The following is a 14,574-nucleotide window of genomic DNA, read 5'->3' as shown; positions in this document are numbered from 1 at the left end:
ACTGTTCCTTTCTTCTCCTCTGTCCTTGGTTTCTCTCACCTTGTCTCCTTTCCTGCCTTTGTTTCATCTCCTTACCTTGTTGCTTCTCCTCTCATCTCCTCTTGTCTCACTTCCTTGTGTTTTCTCCTCTCCTCTCCTCTCCCCATTTTCACTCCTTTGCTTCTCTCCACTCTGATCAGGTGCCTCATCTCTTTTCCTCTCCATTCCTCTCCTCGTCCCCCCACCTCCCTCTGCCTTTGTTTCATCTCCTCTCCTTCTTTCTTTTCCTCTCCCCCTCACGCCATACCTCGTCTCCTTCCTCTTCCTCTCCTTACCTTGTTTCCTGTCATCCTATCTCCTCATTTCCTCTCCTTTTCTCGCCGCTCCTTGTTCCTTCTCCTCATTTCCTCTCCTCCCCATTATATTTTGTATAGATCTGTCAGTTAAACTTTCTTCACAGTAAATTCACTTCATAATGAACTCTGTCGTTCTCTCAGTCTTGCTCGGCCCGGGATCAGCTGGCGTTGACTTTGGGCGCGTTGAATTCGGACGCCCCGAGAAGCAGCAGGGACTCTCTGCACTGCTCCAGTGGCTACAGCACCCAAACCACCACCCCGTCCTGCTCTGAGGACACCATACACACACACAGTAAGTATGCACAGACACACATATACTAAGTAAAACCACACAGACACACAAACAGTCAGAGAAAACTTGAGAGGCAGCTTCACCAACAAACACAAGTCTTGACTGTCTGACTGAACCTCTCAGCTGTCCTCTGTTGTGTTTTATTTATATTTCCTGTTTTTGTTTGGATGAAACTGACTCTGTTGACCTGCCTGTCATCTTAAGTTATTAACTAGTTTCTTCTGTATTTCTCCAGTGTTCTAGTTCCTCTCTGGTTCTCTGTTTTCAGTAGTTCTTGTGTTTTCTTGGTTAAACATCCTTCCTTCTCTTCCAGCTGTAAAGAGAGATCCTCCCCTCTATGGTAGGTCTCTGTCTACCTGTCTGTTTGCCTTCTTGCCTGCTTATCTCTGAGCTAGGGTTCAGTTGCATGTCCTCCCATCTGCATCCAGCATTGCACCTGTTTATTAAATCTTTTTAGGTTCAGCTGTCCACAAATAAGAGATTCAATTTAGCTTGTTTTTAGTTGCAATGTGATTAGCAGGGATGTCCTAATCAAGTTTTTGGGCCCAGATCTTGATCCATGTCCTTTAATGTAGGTTATCTTCTGATAACAAGTCAGAACTGATATGTTTATTCACTTAAATATTAATTAAATGTGTACAAGATCAGAAAGCAGACTGCGCCTATAACAAGCAAAAACTGTTTGTGATTTAAATTTGGCTCTCTCACTCTCTTTGAAGGCTCATGCCACGCTCATAAAGGTCTTTGGAAGTCACGTTCTGTAGGCACCATCATAAGCACCATCTCTGATATATATATATATATATATATATATATATACATATATATCCACACCCTGTGTGTGTGTGTGTGTGTGTGTGTGTGTATCTTTCTGTGGTTGTGTGGACAAATTTTTATTGTGAAACCATCATTGTGAGGATGTTTTGGCTGGACCTCAGAACTTGAAATGGCTGTTTGAGAATCACTTTAAAATTAAGTTTAGGTTTAGGATAGGCCTTTTTGACCATTTATAAAGTTACACAGTTTGACATCATTCCTTTGTTTGTGTCTGTTTTCTAATTTTATAATTCAGAACATTTGCTGGATTTGTGTGTGTGTGTGTGTGGCTTTAAAGTAATTGAGTTGCATGCTACAGACACACACAGTGAGTCACTGATGTGATTATGTGTTCCCGCTGCTGCTGTGATCATTTTATTGTCAAATGTCAATTCAGAAATAATCAAAGTCCAGCCGACTGCAGAGCAACGACTAATATATTCTGTCTCTCTCTCTAGTTGACTACGAGTCCATCTCTCTCCACGGAGACGCTGACTCCATCTCCTTACATCACCTGTCCCACGGAAACAGCCAATCAGACTTCGACAAGTCCTCGACCATCCCGAGGAACTCCGACCTCGTTTTACAGTACAGGAAGTTTGCTCAGTCCAAACGCCCCGCCTCCACCGTCAGCCTCCTGGCCGAGCCTGAGTTGATTGGTGGGTCTGTCCGCCAGCTGCCGTCCCATACAGCGACCATCAGGCGGAAACCGTCGTCCAAGCCGGCGTACCGCAGGGGTACAATCAGCGGGGGGGTTCCCATCCCCATCTGCACCCCGCAGGTTCCCCTTAAAGCCCTCGGAGGAAACAGTGGAAGCGATGAGAATGTTTTCGCGGCGCCCCCTGCTGGAGGAGCGGGCGGTTTAGGCCACAGCAAACTCTGCACCTCCACGCAGAGCCTCAGTGCCTTACCCCCATCCTCCTCCCCGTACTACCAGCTGGTCCCGGGGCAGATGCCGATCCCGGTGCCCGTACCCACCGTACCCTCCCTGCCACCAGAGGGCAGCACTGTCAAACAGCAACAACAGAGACAGTACCAGCAGAATCTACAGCAGCAGCACAACCAGCAACTCCAGATTCAGCAGCAGCAGCAATATTATCAGCAACTACAACAACAGCAACAGCTTCAACATAAACAGTCCCTGCCTCAGCAACCCCAGCAGCTGCTGCACCAACAGGACCAGTACCAGCAGCCAGACCAGCATCAGCTGAACCAGCAGCAGAAACAGAAGCTGTTCCAGCAGCAGCACCAGACCCAGTTTCAGCCCTCTGCTTCCCAGGGAGAGCCCTCCTCCTCCTGGCCAGGCCACAGCACTCACTGCCAGCCCCAGGCTCCTCCACCCACGAGCCAGGCCCAGAACCAGGAGCAGCAGACCCAGGGTGGAGGAGAAGGAGGAGAAGGAGGAGGAGACATGCTGAAACTCATCAGAGGAGTAAAGCTCAAAAGGACCATCACCAATGATCGCTCCGCCCCTCTCCTGCCCCCTCCGCCCAATCACAAATGAAGCTGAGTGACATATAGTTTTGCTTCCCTGCCTGTTAAAACTGTTCAGTGTAACAGGTTTGGCACCAGAGTGTGACAGCACAGACACTACAGAGCAAAACCAAACACATGGACTCTGTGAACACACAGATTAATCGCTGGAACTCGACGTGTGTCTTCTTTTACTTTCTGCTTCCTTCTAGGCCATTTAGATTTCTGTTTTTAAAATTCTTGATATTTTGTTGTTGTTGTTGCTGCAGCGACCGTCGTTTGCCTTTTTTTCGTTTGTTTTTGTTTGCATTTTGAATGTGCATAAAGTTTTTGTTTGACATAGTCTTACCAAATAGAGCTGTTGATTGTTTTAGTTAGTGAACACTTCCTGGTCAGATGATTGTTACGTGGCCAGACAGGAGGAAGATGTTAATGTCTCAGATCCTCTTCAGTCCTGGGTGTATTTGATTTGCCTTTTGCCCTAAGAGCTCCCAGGAGGGTTTAGTAATTAGTCCAGTAGCTCCACTGCGTCACGTGGTTGAACCACTGGTGTGGAGGTTTTAATGTGCTGGCTGTGGGTCAGTGCTGGTCCAGCAGAGTATCTGAACAGCAAGTGACGGTTCAGTCGGCACAGATTGTTTCGTTCGGCCCTCATCTCACAGAGTCAGCGAACATGACGCTTCTGACTCTGGAGTAAAACACCAATTGTGTCTGTAGATTGTAAATATGTTGGAACAAAAAAGCTCTGGGAACACACCGGGAAAGGTTGAATGTTTTACTTAACAGGACGTTCAACTTGCGATGAGTCTAAAAAATGTTTTCTCACCTTTGAATGGCAACAGTTTCCGCTCTTTAGACCGAGCTGCTGTTTGTGGAAAAGGATTAAATATGTTACCTTGGGCAAATGTCTGGTTTACTGTGTAAATAATTATCTGGTTAACACGAGGAGTAATAATAAGAAGAAGAAGGAGGAGGAGGAGAAGGAGGCTCTGAATTGTTTGCAACTTTTAGAGGCAACACTGATGTTTTAGGAGAAGCAAATCAGCATCAACAGATTACATTTTACCGAGAATATCACTGACTACGAATCTGTGATGGTTTGAAGATGTTTAGCAGCAGTTAAAGGGGACACGCCACCATGCTGAAGGACTTGATTGAACCCTAGATGTCAGTTAATGTAATAACTAAAATCTGAATACACAACAGGCTGATAATGAGAACGATAACAGGCAATATTTTTGTTTTAACATTAAAAATAATTGATGATATAATAAGGAACTGTTAAATTACATTTTTAAGAATTGTGACAAACATATGTACAGAGTGGACAAACTATATAATGGAGACACATGTTTAGTACAGATGTAAAACAATACTCCAAAATACCAACATAATAATTCAGAACTGAAACAATAAATTGGTCTGCAGAAAATTAATCAGCAAATATTTTTTTCAGTTAACCAATTTGAGTCATTTGTTAAGTAAAAAGCTCAATATTCTCTGGTTTCAGCTTCTGAAACATGATGATTTGATGCTTTTCTCTGTCACACGTGACTGACTTTATACGGTATTTTGGGGTTTCATCCTGTTGATCAGACAGAACAAGATATTTGAAGACATCACTTTGGGCTGTAGGGAGTTAGAACAGGCACTTTTCACTATTTTCTGATATTTTATAGACAAAAGAAACATGTAATTGATAATGAAAATAATTGTTAGTTGCAGCCCTGTCATTAATACACTACATCACAGTGTAAATCTGGGAATATTTATGACATTAAAGTTGCACTTAATGATGTCTGACTTCTGTCAACTGTTGTAAATCACCAGTATAATTATTAATGACACCAGAGATGTTTGCTAATTGCAGATATATCTGTATCTGTGTGTAAATAATGACAAATGCCACATGTTCCATTACACAGCTTGTCCACCAGAGAGCAAATTGCTTATTTTTATATTGTAAAACGTCACAATTCTTTAATAATTAAATTTAAGGTCTTCTTATCAGAAAGTTTGTGTGACATGTTTATGATAAAAAAAATAATGTCCCTATTTTTTTAAAACTCTGATATCATTACAGTATTGCCCACAAACACATGCTAAGACTGATTTAAAAATGTCTATGAGTCTTTGAATTACATATATGTTAATAAGTTTGCTCTAATTACTTAATAAATGTTATTTTAAATTTATGACTGTGATGATTTTAGGACATGAGGTAGCTAATGTAACTCACTTGAGGGTTGTAACTTAATTGTTTCACTATCATTATCATTATCTGCCAGTTATTTCTCAGTTAATTTACTGTTAACATTAGAAAAATGAGATAAAACAGCTCTGTTGAAACAGAAATGATAACTGGATTGACTGAGGAAAGTGACTTTTAGGATCTTACAAAAACACTGTGAGAATGTCCATGTTTAAATTCAGCTCCCCTCACTGAAGAGTCACTGAAATTCTGTACAGTCAGTATTTGAACATCAAACTAAGCACATTTGTTGTATTTGACTTAGATTTCTAACATTATATTAAACCATATTTATCTGCAGAGTTTAGGTTGGGCTCCTGTAGCTGGTTCTATTTTGAATCCTGATCCAAACCGGTGAAGGTCCTCTCAGACCACATGCTATCTACATCACTGCTCCCGTCATATTTTTAACAATCAAATAGGTCTGGTGTTGCACCTGTTTATCACTTTTTCACTGGTTGGATAAACAAGCAAGTTTGTCAGAAAATATGGACGTTGTTTTCCGTTGTGTGGATTAGATAGACGCAGCTTTATCGGTTCTCATAAATGACGTAGATGGATTTGTCAGTCACTACCAAACATGAACATGATTTCAGACTGAACATTGAAGGGAGTGGATTCACATTAGAGTAAATTACTAAACTGTTGATCAACGTCACTTCTGTTGCCTCTAAAAGCTGCCAATTAGGAAGGCAAAGCTGTAGCCACCATTAAAGATTGAGGTCATGTCTGTGATTAATGTTTAGGAGAATCTGGGTGGTTAAATGCTATGAAGTGTAATGTCTTTATCATTGATTAATCCTCTAAACATTTGATCTATAAAATATCAGAAAGTGGTAAAACATGCTGATGATAACGTCTTCAAATGTCTTGTTTTGTCTCCAGCCCAAAACCAATATATGTTCAGTTTACAATCACAGACTGAAAAAATTGTCAGATATTTTCTTTTAAAAAGCTAAAATCCTGTCAACTTTTTGTTTAAAAATGTCTTAAATTGTAAATGGATTATCAAAGCTGTTTTAAGATATTTCTGATATACTTTTACACCAAATATAGTAGAATTTGACTTAAACTAAAAGTAAAATAAAAGACCACCAGAATTACATACCTGAGGGCGTAATAAGAACATTTACAGACACAATACTGCAATAGTTACTTCTTTTTTTTTTTCTAAAATACTCAAAAAATTGAATAGAGTTTGGTTGGTGGCTCATCAAACATTTCCTCAGTGTGTGGGTTTCTGCTGTGGAAATTTAGACTTGTGACCTCAGTGTTTCTTAAATCCTGACTACAGCCCTGCTGGGGAAGCTGCCTGGCAGAGACCAGCTGCATGCTGGGAAATGCATTCAAGTCTCTCGTCAGGTGGCCCTGGTCTGCTCTCAGAGAAAACTTTTCTGTGTATTTTGGGATTTACTGCAGGTAATTAAAGTGTTTATACTGTTGACGAGACAGAAAAGATGCCTTCTAAACAGTCTTAGAGCATATGATATTAATCTGATTGATAGATTGATTGATTGATTTGAGCCTCAGCAGCAGTTATGTGTGTATATATTCATGTTTTATCCTTGGGAGAGACCTGAATCTATATATAAAATGTATGTAAACATATCCTGATTGTATTTTTGTTGATTTATTGATCAGACGACGTGATCAGATCTGATGCCGCCGCTGATGGTCATCACTCGTCATATTTTTGTAGAAAAGCTTTAAAAGGAAAAGGAAACTGACCCAGTGAACTTTATGACATTTGAGGATCTGAAACCTTATTGGATGCCTGACCATCAAGAAGCAGGAAAAGGACTAAATGGATGACATGAACCAACAGAATGTAGAAATGTTTTGTTCTTCATCTTTTGACCTTCGCTGTTGGATCAATAATAATGATAATAATAATAATAACTGATTCACCAATTCTGTGTGCTCCTTTCTTGTGTGTCCTGTATTTATTGTCGCTACACAGCTGGAACAATTCATATTTGGTGTTTACTAGAGTTCATTTTTCTTTGATAGTGGAAAGTGTTTCCTACTGACCAACATGAAACACATGCTGCCTTCATATCTGTGGAATTGGTCGACACCTGCTGCAACTGGAACTTTCATCTGGTTCTAATTTTATTTGTTCAAATGTGGGAGAAACAGAAAAATGTTTTATTAGCTATAGCATGAGACAAAGCAAACCAGAAAATCTTCACAATCAAGTGGCTGGAACTAGATAAAGTTTGCCATTTTTTAAAAACTGATTTGAATCTGTGGAGGACATGTAGTGACAAACTCACTGCTGTAGGGTACAATTCAATAGGGTTTCCTGTCCAACACTAATAATATAATAACATTAACGAATGTATAAGTTAGGAAAAGTTTAAAAAGATCCATTAAAATAATGATATAAAGGGAATTGTGTGGCAGGTCCAGAATAACTTATATTCAGACAGAAATAGTAGTTTTCTGTTATGGGTGCTTTTACCTTTTTTATACGTCTTGAGTATAGAAAGTTTATTTTTTAGAGGTGTATCCTGTGCTAAAGGAAGTAAGATAGGAAGCACTGAAGCTGCTTTCCTTAACGTTGAGAGAATTCGACCAGCTCTTATCGTGGCTGCCATTAAGATACTTCCGGGCCATTTCACTCGTTTAGGAACCTTCCTCAGCAAAAAGGACTATTAGACCACGGCCCATGTCTAATAACACATCCAGGCGTTCCGCGCATGGCTGTACGCCAGATATTATAATATATCAAGGCTTCTCTCCGTCCTTGCCATGGATGTATTTTAAGACCAATCAGACGTGGTTGCTAGGCGGACCAGAATCGCTTGGCCAATCAGCGTTTTTCTGCCAATATTAACAGACGTATGTCGTCATTGTCTACGACGTGTCCCCTCATTGGCCACAATCTTCCGGGAGGAGCTCAGAGAGGCGGAGAAAGGAAGTCGGAAAACAGATTTAAACCAAGTTTGAACCGTTGCTCCTGTTTGTCAGTACGAAGAGAAAACGTCGTCAAGGAAGAGGGCTGGATGCTAAAAAAACTCTGGAGCTGCTTTTCTGTCGTTAATGGAGAGATCTGGATGCTAAAACAAATTCTGGAGCTGCTTTTTTGTCGAACACAAGTGAGACTGGACACTGAACACACCTGCGGCGTGAAGGTAAGGCAAACAGTTAGCGGCTAGCGTTAGCATTAACATTATCGGAGAGTGTTAGCATTAGCATTACCTTGTAATGATATCGTTTAATTCTGTTATCAATCCGAGGGCTCCCGACATGAGTTGTGGGCACCTAATGTGGTCATTTCCTTGTCATTTCTTCTGTCTCTATCTGGCTTTCTTATATCTGGGTGTTCGCGTCACGTTAGCATTAGTGGCGAGCGTTAGCAGTAGTGTCCGCCGTTAGCATTAGCCTTATCATTTAACGATGTGTGTATGTGTATGTGTCCATAAGTACTGGAACAGTGTGACAAATTCGTTTATTTTGTATTTTTTGTAGACTGAAAACATTTGGGTTTGACATCAAAAGATGAATATGAGACAAGAGATCATTTCAGCTTTTATTTTCAGGTATTTAAATCTGGATCTGATACACAACCTAGAGGATAGCATTATTTGTAATGGAACACCACATTTTTAGGTGAGCAAAAGTATTGGAACACCCATTGCATTCTTCTTTTGTGATGCTTTTCCAGGCTTTCACCGCAGCCTCTCTCAGTTGTTGTTTGTTTTGGGGGGGTTAGTCCCTTCAGTCTCCTCTTTAGCAGGTAAAATACATGCTCTATAGGGTTTAGGTCTGGAGATTGACTTGGCTAGTCTAAAACCTTCCACTTCTTGCCCCTGATGAACTTGTTTGGTGTTTTGGGTCTTTATCTTGCTGCACGATGAATCAGTTTGGTTGCATCTTTATTTAAATTGGCAGACAAATTATTTGTTATCATTTGGCTGCTGCCATCATGTATGACATCATCAATAAAGATCAATGAGTCTGGCCTAGAAGAAGCCATGCAAGCCCAAGCCATGACATTACCTCCACTGTGTTTTCTACAGTGAGCACATCCTTTCTTTCTCCAAATTTTAGCCTTTAGCATTAATGGCGAGCGTTAGCAGTAGCGTCTGCCGTTAGCATTAGCCTTGTCATTTAAGGATGTCTTTGGTTTTGTCGTCGTTTTTACTTGAGTGGGTTGAAGTGTGTGTTTGTGTTTCTTGGACTTAAGTGTCCTTGACATGAGTTGTGGAGGGCAGCAACTGTTTAGTAGTCAGTTTGTCTGTTTACAACTCCGTTTGCATCTCTCTCTACAATTACCTTGTAATTCTGGGCTCCGTCTTGGTCATTTTAAGTCAGTTTATGGTGGATTATCATGTCAGTGTGATTATTTTGTGTCTTTTTGTGGTGCATCATTTTGCATCTCTGATTTTACATCTAGTAAAAGTCAGCTACTTTGTGGTTGATTTGCACTGTATTGTGTCTGTAGTTTTGTGTCTGTTCCTATGTTTCTTTGTGGTCATTTTGTGTTTCAGTGTGGCAGTTAAGCATCTTACTGTGATCATTTTACAACTCAGTTCTTTAAGCCTCTTTTTCGTTTTGTGTGTCTTTGTAGCTTTGTGGTAGTAATCTGTCCAGAGCCATCCATTGATCCCTTGTTGTGTGTATTGATGATTAGAAATTTGTGGTGACTTCAGACATTATTGAGCTCAGTTTTGTGGTAAATTGAAGCTTGAAAACTAGATTTTAACTCTGTGCTCTGCCACAAGTTTTAAGCCTCAAGAGTAGGTCAGGTATGAGCTGAGATTACTGCTAGAAATGATTATAAATTGAAAATTGCTTTTCTCTCGGATATCAAATAAAGTCATATTCTAGTAACATAATTAATTTATAAGCCTCAAGTGTGACTGCCAAGGTTCTAGTCTTTAGTTTTCAGTGTTGTATTCTTCTACACTGTTCAAGTTTTGGAGGTGAAGTATTCTTTATTAAGAATAAAGTTGTTAGTAAGAATAAAGTGCCCAATAAAGTTATTTGTTTTTCAAGTGTTGTACTTGTGTTTTCCAGGTTTACTGGTTCCGCTGCTGCAGCCTGGATAGAAACACCAGGGGTCACCTGACAAACCAAACAGGTATGTGTCTTAAAGATTTACCCAGTCTGAAAAAATGTGTTGAAGAGCTGAATTATTAATGTTAGTAACAGTGTTGTTGATTGAATCCTTGGTAATGAGATTAGCATTGAATATAATAATAACTGATTAATCTCCTGTCTAAACTGTTAGAAAATAGTGCTATTTATATAAAATTTTTAAAACTCAAAATAGTTGTCAGTTAATTTTCTGCCTGTGGACTGAAGTGTAATTAAAAATATTGCAAGTCCACAGTAATATACACAGTTCCTCCAGTGATTAGTTGGCAGACAATTAATGTAGAAATTTAAGATTTGAAATAATTATTTTAGTTTATTTTTCCCAAATATTTACTGATTCTTAAAGATGTGATGCTTTTTCTTGTCATACACTCCTCCCCGTAAGTATTGGAACAGTGAGGACAATTCCTTTATTTTTGCTGTAGACTGAAAACATTTGGGTTTGACATCAAAAGATGAATATGAGACAAGAGATCATTTCAGCTTTTATTTCCAGATATTTACATCTGGATCTGATACACAACTCAGAATATAGTGTTATTTGTAATGGAACATCACATTTTTAGGTGAGCAAAAGTATTGGAATAGATAGCCTCAAAATAGATTAAAGTGAATAATACTTAATATCTAGTTGCAAATCCTTTGCTTGCAGTAACTGCATCAAGCCTGTCACCCATTGCATTCTTCTTTTGTGATGCTTTTCCAGGCTTTCACTGCAGCCTCTCTCAGTTGTTGTTTGTTTTGGGGGGGTTAGTCCCTTCAGTCTCCTCTTTAGCAGGTAAAATACATGCTCTATAGGGTTTAGGTCTGGAGATTGACTTGGCTAGTCTAAAACCTTCCACTTCTTGCCCCTGATGAACTTGTTTGGTGTTTTGGGTCTTTATCTTGCTGCACGATGAATCAGTTTGGTTGCATCTTTATTTAAATTGGCAGACAAATTGTTTCTTTTCATTTGGCTGCTGCCATCATGTATGACATCATCAATAAAGATCAATGAGTCTGGCCTAGAAGAAGCCATGCAAGCCCAAGCCATGACATTACCTCCACTGTGTTTTCTACAGTGAGCACATCCTTTCTTTCTCCAAATTTTAGCCTTTAGCATTAGCCTTGTCATTTAAGGATGTCTTTGGTTTTGTCGTCGTTTTTACTTGAGTGGGTTGAAGTGTGTGTTTGTGTTTCTTGGACTTGGACTCTAAATTTTAGCCTTTCCATCACTTAAGTAAGATTCATCTTTGTCCATAAAACTTTGTCCCAGAATTTTTGTCTCTGTACTTTATGGAAAATTCCAGTCCTGTTCTTGCTAATTAGTGGTTTGCATCTTTTGGTGTAGCTTCTGTACTTTTGTTCATGAAGTCCTCTGCGAACAGTAGATTGTGATACCCTCACTCCTGCCCTCTGGAGGTAGTGTTGCTGACACTAACAGCTGTTTTAGGGTTTTTCTTTAAAGCTCTCACAATGTGTCTGTTGTCAACAGCTGATGTTTTCCCTGGTCTACCTGTTTGACGTCTGTTACTTAGTGCACCAGTGGCTTCTTTCTTCTTCAGGACATTCCAAATGGTTGTACTGGCTATGGCCAATGTTTGTGCAGTGGCTCTGATTGATTTTCCATCTTCTCTCAGCTTCATTGATTGTTTTTCACCCATAGACAGCTCTCTGGTTTTCATGACGGTTACACCTCTAACTGTAAATACAGTCTGCATGGGCAAAACCCAAATCTGAAACTGAGAATAGACATTCAACGCTATTTATTGTTTATAATAAAAAACCTGTGTCAGTTACATGTTCCAATAATTTTGCTCACATGAGAAATGGGTGGGTTCAAACAAAGTGTGTCTACAGCAAAAATAATGGAATTGGCCTTACTGTTACTTTTGGAGGGGAGTGAATGTGATAGTTAACAGCCCATTTTCTGAGACACTCATCTAACGTTTGGAAAATGTTCTTGTTCGGCTGTAATGTTGAATATTTATGTGTGTTTTGGGGTTCAACTGTTGATCAGGAACAGGCCATAGTGTATTGATCATTTTCCTTTGTATATTTTTTTTTAATTTCCTCTAGGTGTCACCACTTTGTCCACAATCACAGAGTCTTCATGCAATGAAGACGTTCTTTGAGACCAGGACTGAGGCCCCCAGGTAATTCACAAACAGCTTTACATCAACTGTCCAACACAGAGCACTGACATTAAATTACATATCTTCAGTAACTGATCTGAAGTCTGAATAGTTTGTCACAAAAAGACATCACTCATTATTAAAGTTTATTTACATAGTTCAAAGAAAATGAAGAATTTAAACATAAGGTCTCTCTCTCCCTCGCTCTCTTAAGCCTGGTACACACTAAAAGATGTTTTAAATTATCTTTTGGTGTGTACCCTGCTTTACTCTCTCTCTAATTTTGTCTGTCTCTTTCTCTCTCCCCGCTCTTTCAACCAAAATTAGTTCAAATTTTAACTGACTTCAGAGAAACAAACATTTCTATCCACTGCTGTTGTGTGAATATCAGGAGCTGGTGGAGTCAGTTCTTCAGTCAGAGCAGCTTCTTCTGTCCTTGTGTAGAAAGCAAATTTCCAGAACCACATAGCTCATACTCTGGTTTCTTTGCAGATTTAGTGTCTTTTACTTCTCTATCTTTTGACTGTTTGAAGTTCAATACCCAGAAACTCTCTGCTTATATTTTGATGTGTTAAAAGTGACATCATTACATTAATGTTTGTTGCCTTTTTTTTCACAGGATTCAAACTTCACCCATTAAATCACAGATAGAAGAAACAGACATGAAGACATTTCTAGAAGGTCAGTATTGGTTTATTCTTTTGACTCTGTTCCAGGCAAGAGGTTTTAAAGTGCCAAACTGCAGCTGAGATAATGACAAATAGCAAATAGAAATTAAAGCTGCTGAGACTTACCAGTTTTAATTAGTATTTTTCAACAATGTAGCTGTAAAACAATTCTGAAAAGTCTGAAAAATATGTATAACAGAATACATGTAAATTAAACAAAAAATATGAAATCCTTTTAATAAATACATTGAAACCCTTTAAAAATAGGTCCTGGAATCAAGCATGATACCTGTAAAAAAACAAGTCTAAACATTAACTATCAAACTCAAGTACAAAACCTTTAAAAAAAATAGATTTTGAAAATGTTTCAAAAAGATCTAAAAAATTAAAACTTGAAAAATAAAATGATTTGTGCAACATCAGTTTCAAAATAGAGAAATTTCATCCCAGACATTTAACCACAAGGAAACACTTGTTAGAGCTGGTTAGGGTTAATGGAGTTGTGAGCACATTTTCCAAAGAAGAACATGTCTACTAAGCATCTTTGTGATCATTTAACTGCTTGTGATACAATTATTAATTAAATAATTGTATCATAAGCAGTTGAATGTTCTCACAGGTGCTTAGTCACAGTCACATTACAGATGGTTGAGAAAAACAGTGTTTTCACTTGAACAACAGGAACCCAACACTTACATGGTGGAGGTCTTCTATCTAATTAACAGCTTCATAACACTTTTGTTTTCTGTCATCCACAGGTCTTCAGCTGCTGTCGTCTTCTCCTCCTGCAGAGACAAGAACATGTGTTATTCAGATTTTTATTCCTCACTATACTATGACATGAGACTTATGACAAAAACACAATCTTAAAGCAGCAATCTTGCCATTGTTTGCCACAGACATGCACCTCTACATAGCATTCTCTGGTAGTTTGCAATATCACTGCTCCAATCTATTACTGTGTGCATAGTCCTGTTTATATTGTTCATATTGTTACACATTATCTTGTTTATTATGCCTTTATCTATTTTTTCTCCTGCAACAATGATATAACTTACTTTTACTCAAATAAATACTTCTGTAAACTGTATATTTTGCCGATTTGTTTAATTTTGTAAGAAAGTGAATATTTGTAGCCAGAAGTTAGAGTTAGACATGCAGCTTTTTTGCCTTTCTCTGCTATGACTTTTTTGACATTTTTTGAAGCCTTACTATACTATGACATTTTTTGACCATATTTCATGCCTTACTATACTATGACATTTTTTGACATTTTTTGAAGCCTTACTATACTATGACATTTTTTGACATTTTTTGAAGCCTTACTATACTATGATGTTTTTTGACATATTCATATACTATATATGACAGACTACTATTATGACATTTTGACATATTTCATGACTAATACTATGACATTTTTTGAAGCCTTACTATACTATGACATTTTTTTTTTTTGGACATTTTCATACTATACTATGACATTTTTTGACCATTTTTTGACATATTTCATGCCTTA

At 38.7% G+C, this 14,574-nt stretch overlaps 1 protein-coding gene across 2 annotated transcripts in view; it reads left to right on the top strand.

The window, feature by feature from the left end:
- The window catches only part of mtss1 (MTSS I-BAR domain containing 1), a 56,658-nt gene extending 49,580 nt beyond the window's left edge, over positions 1–7,078 (top strand). The window contains exons 12-14 of one of the 2 annotated variants that reach the window (XM_018663268.2): positions 477–627; positions 941–967; positions 1,902–7,078. In XM_018663268.2, coding sequence (XP_018518784.1) covers positions 477–627; positions 941–967; positions 1,902–2,947 — 1,224 coding nt within the window. In that variant the 3' untranslated portion in view covers positions 2,948–7,078. The remainder of the gene's footprint in view (positions 1–476; positions 628–940; positions 968–1,901) is intronic. The other variant, XM_018663269.2, reaches the window with a different exon arrangement.
- The last annotated feature ends 7,496 nt before the right edge of the window (positions 7,079–14,574 follow it).

Source organism: Lates calcarifer, linkage group LG12 (genome assembly GCF_001640805.2).
Source record: "Lates calcarifer isolate ASB-BC8 linkage group LG12, TLL_Latcal_v3, whole genome shotgun sequence".
Classification (NCBI taxonomy): Eukaryota; Metazoa; Chordata; class Actinopteri; family Centropomidae; genus Lates; species Lates calcarifer.
This window is presented reverse-complemented; position numbering and strand designations above follow the sequence as displayed.